At 40.2% G+C, this 11391-nt stretch overlaps 1 protein-coding gene across 1 annotated transcript in view; it reads left to right on the forward strand.

The window, feature by feature from the left end:
* Positions 1-11029, forward strand: part of HSD17B4 (hydroxysteroid 17-beta dehydrogenase 4) — a 93891-nt gene extending 82862 nt beyond the window's left edge. Inside the window, exons 23-24 of the mRNA XM_066274157.1 lie at positions 3273-3400; positions 10700-11029. Of these exons, the coding sequence (XP_066130254.1) occupies positions 3273-3400; positions 10700-10789 (218 nt within the window). The 3' untranslated portion in view covers positions 10790-11029. The remainder of the gene's footprint in view (positions 1-3272; positions 3401-10699) is intronic.
* The last annotated feature ends 362 nt before the right edge of the window (positions 11030-11391 follow it).

The raw sequence follows: 11391 nt of genomic DNA on the forward strand, positions 1-11391 counted from the left end.
TTCCGATTCTGTTCTAAGCAACAGTAAAAATTCAGAGGAAATGAAAGATGACAGGAAAGCATCAAGAAGATTAAAGAGGCCCTGGCCGGTTGGCTCAGCGGTAGAGCGTCGGCCTAGCGTGCGGAGGACCCAGGTTCAATTCCCGGCCAGGGCACATAGGAGAAGCGCCCATTTGCTTCTCCACCCCTCCGCCACGCCTTCCTCTCTGTCTCTCTCTTCCCCTCCCGCAGCCAAGGCTCCATTGGAGCAAAGATGGCCCGGGCGCTGGGGATGGCTCTGTGGCCTCTGCCCCAGGTGCTAGAGTGGCTCTGGTCGCAACATGGCGACGCTCAGGATGGGCAGAGCATCGCCCCCTGGTGGGCAGAGCGTCGCCCCTGGTGGGCGTGCCGGGTGGATCCCGGTCGGGCGCATGCGGGAGTCTGTCTGACTGTCTCTCCCTGTTTCCAGCTTCAGAAAAATAAAAAAAAAAAAAAAAAAAAAAAAAAAAAGAAGATTAAAGAATCAGAGGCTTTGTGTGGCCTATAGAATATTCTGCTTTTGGAAGTTAAACACAGTTACTGTTATCTAAAAAACTTCAAGAACCAAAAGCTCTAAAAATGAAAAGTTTTTTTCTCATAACTTTTTGTTGGCAGAACTTGACCTGAACTTATACAATGCAACTAACTGTCCTTATCTCACCTAGTACGAATTAGTTGAATATAGAAATCAGGTTATTTGTTTATAGAGTATTGCAATATTGGAGGTCTTTCATAATACATAATACTCGTTTTGTATTCATAATACATAATACCCCACCCATTATCTGCCTAAAATCTGAAAAATTCTGAATTCTTAAACCTGAAGGAGTTTAAATAGGAATTGGAACCTATTCATATATACAGATAATTCTTACGGAACAGAAGTGATAAGAGACATGGGAAAGGTACTGTTGGCTTTCACAGACGGGAGGATTGGTTCATTGCGTATCTGCTATGTGCCACGTTCTCTGCTAGGTTGTAGACTACAAATATGAAAAGACAGGATGTCTTTTTAGGTCTACAGAAATCAGTATTAGTGGAAGTGTATCAGGAAAGTTTAAAATGGAGTTAAGGAAACAAGGGTTGTAGCATTGCAGATGAAAAGGATGGAAGACCTATATTAAGTTGATGGCAATAATAGAGAGGAAAGGGCCTGCGTGGATCTATTGCTAAGATGGAATCAACTGACTTGGCCACTAGCAATGTCTGAAAAACAAGAGGAATGTGAAAGAGACAACTAATGCTAAAGTGTTGAGCCTGTGTTACTGAGGCTGTGACTCCATCACTAGAAGTGGGAACCATGGGAGAGGAGAGAATTTAGGAGGAAGATGATAAGCTGTAGTGCCAAAACTGTGGCAGACTGAGATCCGGACTAGGTTCTGGGACCTGCGGGCCTGAAATTTAGGGATTAGTTCACAGCAGGAGACAGACTGGAAACCATATTCATGGAAATATTAGTTGGAACTCAGGGCATTAGCCTTGCTACTCTGCTTCCTGGCACACAGGAAGAAATGGAAGGAGATCTTTGTTGGTCTTACACGATTATCTGCTGGTCATGGTTGATAGAATAATGTTTCCAGTATTTCCATTTATCTCAAAATAAAGTGAGCATCTTAGAACTTGACCAAAAAATTTTAAATATGCAATTTGTTGTTACTCAAGACATGAATATTACTCCATATTTCCAAGTAAGAATTTGTTTATTGCTCGATTGTATCCAATAGCTGTAAAGTAGCTATAAAACTGAAACTTCTGACAAAGACAGGTTTGTTTTCATGTAATGGTGATAGTGTTACTAAGTAAAAACTGTTTTGTTTTCCTTAGGATGATAGGTTTAAGCTGGTTGGTATTGAGGATTTGGTTGTTTTCCTTCTAAAGGAAATTTGGTTCCTTTTACATATGTGTAATCTTTTCCATTATAGGAACATAATTGGATTTTACATTTATATAGCAAGATTATAGAAATATTAAGCATTATTGCTTCAATATTGTTAGTTAAGTAATAAAGTGAGTTGACTTTTATTTATTTATTTATTTATTTTTCATTTTTCTGAAGCTGGAAATAGGGAGAGACAGTCAGACTCCCGCATGCGCCCGACTGGGATCCACCCGGCACGCCCACCAGGGGCGACGCTCTGCCCACCAGGGGGCGATGCTCTGCCCATCCTGAGCGTCGCCATGTTGCGACCAGACCCACTCTAGCGCCTGAGGCAGAGGCCACAGAGCCATCCCCAGCGCCCGGGCCATCTTTGCTCCAATGGAGCCTCGGCTGCGGGAGGGGAAGAGAGAGACAGAGAGGAAAGTGCGGCGGAGGGGTGGAGAAGCAAATGGGCGCTTCTCCTGTGTGCCCTGGCCGGGAATCGAACCCGGGTCCTCCGCACGCTAGGCCGATGCTCTACCGCTGAGCCAACCGGCCAGGGCTAAGTGAGTTGACTTTTAAAGGAATGTGTACTGTAAGGCCCTGGCTGGCAGGCTCAGTTGGTGATGTGACTATAGCTCCTTCTCTGAGCAAGAGAAACCACCTACAAGAGGCTGAGCTTGGGGATCAGAGTTGGGCTTCCTGCATGACAGGTCTCAGTCATGTATGAGATAATTAAATCTTTCTAAAGTGTAACTATGGCTAAAGCTTTATAAATGTTATACAGAGAGCAATGAAGCTAAATTTTTAATAGTTTTTCTGGTTACCCAGCTTGTTTTGGGAGCACTTAATTCTTCTGTCAAAAAAGTTAATGGAAAGAAGCTAATTTGAATGTTTGTTCACAACAGTTAGGGCAATAAATATTTTATAAAATCATAAGTGTAACAAGACTATTTGGAATATTTTTAAAAAATTATGTTATCTTGATGAATTCAGGTATTTGAAAGGTGATTACAGTGTGTATTCCCTTCCCACAACATGCTACTGTTTTAAAATTCAGCTTCTTCCTTTGTGACTGTAGCATGTTTGGATCTAAGACCTTGATCATGTAACCTCCACCATCTTAACTTCCTTGTATTATTCTACATTGATTCACATTTAAAATGTTTCTTTTGTATAAACTTCTTCAGTGAAATTTGATTATTTTGAAGAACTTCTTTATAAAAAAGACATCTCAAAAAATAAAGAATTAAATTTGTCCCCTAAGTGATGGGTAATATGCAGTGAGAATAAGCAGCATGTTAAGTTGGAAACTGTAAAAATGCCTGCACTATCGTTAGTTTACTCTCATATTGTGAAGGAAATATGACACATTGTTTTTTTATTATTTTCCCCAGCTATTGACCTAAAAAATGCTACTGGAGAAGTATATCAAGGCCCTGCAAAAGGCTCTGCTGATGTAACAATCACACTTTCAGATGAAGATTTCATGGATGTAGTCCTGGGCAAACTTGATCCTCAGAAGGTAATAGTTGTAAAATGTTCATTCATTCATCATTATTGCTTCCTATTTGACAATTACAGTTTTTAGCTGACTTCCAAATTCTGATTTATAAAACAGAGTTCTTAAAACTCTGATGAAGACATAGTTAATACCAATATTTGAGTTGACAGATAATTAATTTTTCTAAGAGTTTCTATTGATACTATGTTTTTTATTTTTTGTAAATTATTTTCTGATCTTTTTAGATGAAAGAGAGAGAAACATGATTTGTTCTTTCACTTATTTATGCTTTTATTGGTTGATTCTTACATGTGCCCTGACTGGGGATTGAACCCACAACCTTGGCATATTGGGTCTGATCCTCTAACCAGCTGAGCTATCCAGCCAGGGCACAACTGACACTCTTTAAAACTGAATTTTTGTTGAAATTCTTCTTAGCATATCAATAATATAAAACCCACATCTAGACTTTTAAATATATTATGTCATTAGTTCAAAGGGAAAAACTCTATGATATTGGTAGATACTGTAAAATTAGTCATTCCTGATACATAAGATTGAGAACTTGTCTTAATAATCATTGGAAACTGGAAATAGAAGGGTAGAATATAACAGGCAGTGCTGTATTGAAGGTGAAACATTTAGAGAGAGACATTTCAGTGGAAAGTCATGATTAAGACAAGAGTGCCCTCTCTGACCATAAGTTAATATAGGGGGAGGGGCACAAAACTAGGTAGAAGGTGACAGAGGACAATCTGACTTTGGGTGATGGGTATGCAACATAATTAATTGACAAGATAACCTGGACATGTTTTCTTTGAACATATGTACCCTGATTTATTGATGTCACCCTAGTAAAATTAATAAAAAATAAATTAAAAAAAAAAAGACAAGAGTGCCCTCTCTGACCATGATAAGTTAATATTGTTGTGAAACTTTTGGCCAATTTATAAACATACAAAATTAAAGTAACTGATATAGCAATTAGAATGGAATAGGAAAATTTGTTATTTTCAAATCAAGATTGTGTAGCTAGAAATCCCAAGAGAATCATCTGATTGGTTCTTAGAATAGATGAGTTCAAAGAAGTAGTTTGAATAAATGGAAAATTTGGGGGTTTTCTGGATAGAAAGACTAATTTAAAAAGAATTGTAAAGTAGTACAGTAAAAAATATGTTCTTTGTTGTCAGATAAATTGGAGTTTGAATCTTAGCCTTGCCACTTACTCTGTAAACCTCAATTTTCTTATTGGTAAAATGAATAATTATAACAATCCCAAAGCACTGTTATAATGCCTAAATCCAATGATATATGTGATGAGTTTAGTATATAGTGCTTGGTACGAAGTCCCTCAATTTCTTTTTTTAGTAATTTGGGTTCTAGGGGCGGCTGAACAAGACAGTGCCCTGACATTGTGGAGCTTAGTTCTAGAGGTGAATAAAAGAGAAATATAATTTCAGGAATGAAGAAAAAATAAGTCAGAATAATGGGTTGGCAAACTTTCTGTACAGCAAGCATCACATTGTAAATATTTCAGGCTTTGTGGGTCAGATGACCTCTATTGTGCCCGCTCAGTTCCACCATTATAGAGTTAAAGTAGCCATAAATAGTATGTGAACAAATGGATCTGGCTGTAATCCAATAAAACTTTATGTACAAAAAAACAGCTGAATCTTTTGGCCCACAGGCTATAGTTTTCCAACCCCTGGATTAGAGTGTGACAGCATAGAGGAACTATGTATTTTAAATAAACTTGTCCACAATGGCCTGATAGAGACCTGATCAAAGTAAGGAGTGAGCCATATGCTAAGGAAACAACTAGTGCAAAGGCTGAGGCTGAAGAGACCCACGTATTAGAGCACTGTAACTGTGCGAGGCCAGTGAGTAAAGTGAGCAGTGGGGATCATTGTAGGAGGTGAGATGGGAGGATAAACAAAGGCTATATCACATAGGACCTTGCTGATCTTGATAAGGAGCTCAGAGCTTGTGCATGATACGAAGCCATTGAGCTATGGAAAGACAGCATCTGACTTTTTTTTTTTTTTAAGTAAGAAGCAGGGAGGCAGAGAAAGAGTCCCATAGTCGCCCCAACCAGGATCCACCTGGCAAGCCCTCTGTGGGGTGATGCTTTGCCCATTTGAGGCCGTTGCTCTGTTGCTCAACAACTGAGCTATTTTAGTGGCTGAGGCAAGGCCATGGAGCCATCCTCAGTGCCTGGGGCCAACTTGCTCCAACTGAGCCAGGCTGCAGGAGGTGAAGAGAGAGAGATAGTGAGGGGTGGAGGGGTGGAGAAGCAGATGGTTGCGTCTGTGTGCCCTGATCGGTAATTGAACCCGGGACATCTACATGCTGGGCTGATGCTCTACTGCTGAGCCAACTGGCCAGGGCCAGCAGCATCTGATTTTTAAAGATCATCTGGCTGCTGAGTGGAATTGCTTTTGGGGTGAGAATGGGCAATTAAGAGTTCTTTTCCAGACATATTTGAGATGTCTGTATACAAAGATTAAATGTAGGATTAAGGAAACATTTATATATAATTGTGAGGCATACCATCTCTTTGGGGGTGAATAGATTAATCTTTGATGGTACTGGAAAGTTGCATAGGAAATGATAATGCTTCATGTCATTCCATATTCCTAAGTCAATACCATACAGAGTGGAATTAAGTATAAAAAATAAAAACAGAAGCAAAAATTTGATGAAAACCTAGGTAATTTTTTATTTTTAATGATAATCCTTAGAGAAATGCTAAGCTTCTTTGGTTCTATTACCTTCTCTCCAACCTCAGTGCGAGTTGGCCCTCTATCCCCAGGTTTCCCATCCACAGAAGCAGAGGCCTGACTGTATATTTATTGGAAAAAAATCTATGTGTAAGTGGACCTGCACAGTTAAAACCCGTGCTGTTCAAGGGCTAGCTGTATTTTATTTAACTCAGTACATTCAAGTATTTTAAAATGCAATCAACATTAAAAATATTAATGGAATATTTTATATCCTTTTTAAAAATACTAAGTAAGTCTTTGAAATCCAGTGTCTATTTTATTTTTTATTTTTATTTTTTTTCATTTTTCTGAAGCTGGAAACAGGGAGAGACAGTCAGACAGACTCCCGCATGCGCCCAACCGGGATTCACCTGGCACGCCCACCAGGGGCGAGGCTCTGCCCACCAGGGGGCGATGATCTGCCCATCCTGGGCGTCGCCATGTTGCGACCAGAGCCACTCTAGCGCCTGGGGCAGAGGCCACAGAGCCATCCCCAGCGCCCGGGCCATCTTTGCTCCAATGGAGCCTTGGCTGCGGGAGGGGAAGAGAGAGACAGAGAGGAAGGCGCGGCGGAGGGGTGGAGAAGCAAATGTGCGCTTCTCCTGTGTGCCCTGGCCGGGAATCGAACCCAGGTCCTCCGCACGCTAGGCCGACGCTCAACCGCTGAGCCAACCGGCCAGGGCCAGTGTCTATTTTAAATGTATAGCACATCTGAGCCAGGACTAACCATATCTCAGTGTTCCATAGCCACATGTGCTTGCTAGTGGCCACTTTATTGCATAGCATAGGTTTACACATTCTGTCCTGACTTTGCTCTTCTGTCCCCACTTGTCTGACTTATATGTCACTCCACTGCTACTGTTCTTGTGAAGTCACTGATGTCTACTGTTTCGCTAATTCCAGGGAAGATTTCTCTGTGTTTTACTCAGCTCTTCAGGAGCATTTAGTTTCTTGAAGTGATTTCATTCCTTGGCTTTTGTGAAACCATATTCTCCTGTTTTGCTTTCTTCACCTTGGCTGTTCTTAATCTCCTTTGGTGTCTTCTAACCCCACCCATTAAATTTTGATGTTTCTCAAGGCTCACTTCGCAGCTCTTTTCTAAATCACACTTTCCTTAAATGAATTCATCCACCCTATGTTATTTAAAGCTACGTGTTGACAACTCGCAGATTTAAGTCTCACTCAGTTGTCTTCTCTGAGTTCCATAGTGATATAACCAGTTCTCTGCTTGCCCTTCATGATGAGAAATCTTACTGGCATCTCAATGTAGAACTCATGATTTAGTGTTCTCCGTGGTCTTTTCCTTCTCAGGAATCGGCACCACCATCTCTCTACGCAAATTAATATGCTCAGTAATATGGGAATTGTCTTGGCTTCCTTCTGTACCTCTGTTTCCTCTCTGTACTTGATCCTGCCTGATTTCTCTGAAATAATCTTAAGGTCATCTTCTCTTCATTGTAGGGCTATCTCTGTGATCCAAGCTCTGTTGTCTCTCACCTGGTTTACTAAACAGTTTCCTCACTGGTCTTACTGCTTCCAGTCTTAAAGTACTTGCTTACATTTTATATTTTTTTTGACTCCCCTACTATAATATTATTTCCATATGAACAGGGGGAGATATTTATTTTCTAGCCTAGAATATTGCCTAGTATATCACAGTAGTTCAGTTAATACTTGAGTAGATTAAAGCAAAGATGGACATAAGGAACATAAGCTTGGTAGCAGTAGTTTAGGCTGTGTTGAAGTAAAAAACTTCTGCATGTCAGACTCCATGAAGTATTCCCATGAACCTGGGGAAAATAAAGATGATAATGATACACAGTATATTGGTACCCATAACCTATCAAAAATGCTGGTAAGTACTAAGACCTCAATAGAAAAAATGGGCAAAAGATATGAACCAGTAATTAATGAAAGACATAGAAATGACCAATGTACATAAGGAAAACTGTAGATTTTCCCTAGTATCTGAAAATGCAAATTAAAGCATGTCGTTTTTGCCTCGAATTTTGAAAAATTAAGGAAATAGTATTGTTAAGGTTGGGATAAGAGAATTTACATGTAGCTGGAAGGAATGTTAATTTGGGATCGTCTTTCTGGAAGGCACTGTGGCAGAGGTTCACTGACTTTCTTCCTTTATGGCAAATCATATCTCAGCACTTATTGTGTGGCACTTCTAGACCCAAAGAAATACCTGAAGATTCAGTTTATTAAGTACATAGTTAGGTCCATACAAGAGTGGTTGTTCATGTTGTAGCTCTTTTTTCTATTTGACCAATTTCTCAATACTCCTTAGTATCTGTGTGGGTTTGCTGTGATACCCTGGTGTCTCCCAGTGTACAGTTTGGAAACTATGGCAATATGGAAGTATGGCCAAAAACCTTATGTAAGAAATGTCATGATTTAGTAATTCTTCTTCTAGGAATGTATTCTAAGAAAATAGTCAGATAGGAACAAAGATTTATATATACAATTCTTCCACTTAGTGACAGCCATCAAATATTGGTGCATTTACTTCAAGGAATTGGGTGTTCGTACTTTAGGTTGTGAGTCCCTCTCAGATTCTGCCACCTGGCAAGAGGTCTCCACTGGCTCCTTCCCTGCAGGAGTCACAGGCTGTCATTCCTGTAACTGCGTTGACAAGCAGTCTTATTTCTAAAAGTCCAGTCTCCTAATTTCAGTATCTAGCACTTGATCCTGATTGAGTGAGTTCTCCCTTATTATTTATTTCTGGGATCAGAAGTTTTTTGTTTTTTGTTTTTATAGAGGGACAGAGATAGTCAGAGAGAGGGATAGATAGAGACAGACAGGAACGGAGAGAGATGAGAAGCATCAATCATCAGTTTTTTGTTTTGACACCTTAGTTATTCATTGATTGCTTTCTCATATGTGCCTTGGCCGTGGGCCTTCAGCAGACTGAGTAACCCCTTGCTCGAGCCAGTGACCTTGGGTCCAAGCTGGTGAGCTTTATTATTTTTTTTTTGCTCAAGCCAGATGAGCCTGTGCTCAAGCTGGCGACCTTGGGGTCTTGAACCCGGGTCCTCCGCATCCCAGTCCAACGCTCTATCCACTGTATCACTTCCTGGTGAGGCTGGGATAAGAAAATTTAAGTTTTAGCTTTTCCTTCAGCTGATGAAGATTTGCTTCTGAGATCAAGTTGCTACTAGTTAATGAGCAGGAAATATTGTTGAGCAAAGAACACCTGAGTCCAAGACTTGGCCTACTCCTTGCTGACTCTGTGGCCTTGAGCAGGTTAGTTAAGCTCGCTGAGTTTGTGTTCTTGTCTGTCAGCTGCGGGTAAAGAATACCCCACTTCGGGATATAAAAGCGAGACTAAGAGACATTGATAAGAGTGTGGTGGTTAAGGGGGTTGGGGGGAGAGGAACAGGGAAAGGGGGAGGGGCATAAAGAAAACTAGATAGAAAGTGACGGAGGACAATCTGACTGTGGGTGATGGGTATGCAACATAATTGAATGACAAGATAACCTGAACATGTTTTCTTTGAATATATGTACTCTGATTTATTGATGTCACCCCATTAAAAAAAAATTAAAAAAACCAAAAACAAACAAACAAAAAGAATACCCCACTTCAGGTTGATGGCTGTGCTTCTCAATTGAAATGAGATTTGTAGGGCTGCTTTGTAAATGTTAAGTATACATGGCTATTACTATCATATTATATGATCTGGCTAAAAACTCCAGGGACTTCTTATTTCACATTCTATGCTATTTTCTCAAAAAGCTATAAAAACTGATTATTTTTATTTTTACTGATAGGGACCTTGACACTGAGGAAGAACTTTAGCACCTTGTACAAGGTTCTTTTGTCAGGTCAGATACAGAAGTACAGGAGCTCTAAGTGTTGTAACATGACAGCCTTTTGCTTGGTGATAATGTGTGCTATGCTCTTACCATGTGGGCATATTACACACTATTTCTTTTAACTCACACAGCAGAGCTGCGTGGTTTAGGCACCGCTGTCCTGCCTTCATAGTTGAGGAGGCCGGAGCCCACAGAGGTTATCTAACTGGCCCAAGCTCAGCTTACTAGGAAGTGGCAGAGCCTAGATTTTACCCCAGGCATTCTAATGCTATACCCAGGATCTACTCACTTTGACACTGTCTTATTTTATCATTTTATTGCCTTCTATTTCAGGAAGATTTAATATATTTAATCTGCTTTTAAAAGTTCTGAATTTAACATTCTAATTCTTAGGAATATAGTAGTCTTTTATTAATATGGTCTCAAATTCATGTTTAAGAATGCAGAGTAAAGCCAGAGGTGAAGGTAGAAGCAGAACTCCCAATCTGTCAGTTCAGATAAGCTATTCTATGGTTTTCTAAAATATAAAAGGTGTCTATTTTTTCTTAGCTGTCAAGAATATCTATAATCATTAAACTATGATCGCTAGATAAAAGTTGCCTTAGTTGTCAAGAGTCAACTCAGTTGTATTCAATCTGAACAGTTATTATTATTTTTTTTAGCAATGATCTTTTAGAAACTCACATGAAAGGTAACATGGTAAAGTTCGGCACCCTTCCCCTTTCCTCTGCAGGCATTCTTCAGCGGCAAACTGAAGGCCAGAGGGAACATCATGCTGAGCCAGAAGCTGCAGATGATCCTGAAAGACTATGCCAAGCTCTGAAGGGCGCGCTCGCTCGTGTGATAAAGACAGAAGATACTCTCCACCCAAACACGCAGAAGCGATTCAGCAAAAGTGATCAAAACTAAGATGCAGGGGAAATTGCTTAACATTTTCAGATTTCAGATAACTTTTCAGATTTTCATTTTCTACTAATTTTCCATGTTATTTTTACAAGCAGCTATAATTAACATAATTATCCTTCTTAGATCTTGTCTTCATAATAAAAAAATGTTTACTTAAGTCTAGTCTCTTTAGAATTGTGATAGCATGTATATGCTAGACTGGTGGTGCAGTGGATAAAGCACCTACCTGGACCTCTGGGGTCACCTGTTCAAAACCCTGAGGTCTCTGGCTCTGAGCGTGGGCTTGTCAGCATGGGGTCACTGGCTTGAGTAGGGGATCATCTGCATGATCCCAGAGCTTGTCAGCTTGAGCCCCAGGGTCGCTAGCATGAAAAAAACCCCAGGTCGCTGGCTTAAGCAGGGGGACACTAGCACAGCCTTGGTCAGGGTACATACAAGAAACTCAGTGTACAACTAAAGTGAAAGCAGCTATGAGTCGATGCTTTTCACCCTCTTTCTTGCTTCTGTCTCTCTCCAAAA

This window comes from Saccopteryx bilineata, chromosome 4 (genome assembly GCF_036850765.1).
Source record: "Saccopteryx bilineata isolate mSacBil1 chromosome 4, mSacBil1_pri_phased_curated, whole genome shotgun sequence".
NCBI classification, from domain to species: domain Eukaryota; kingdom Metazoa; phylum Chordata; class Mammalia; order Chiroptera; family Emballonuridae; genus Saccopteryx; species Saccopteryx bilineata.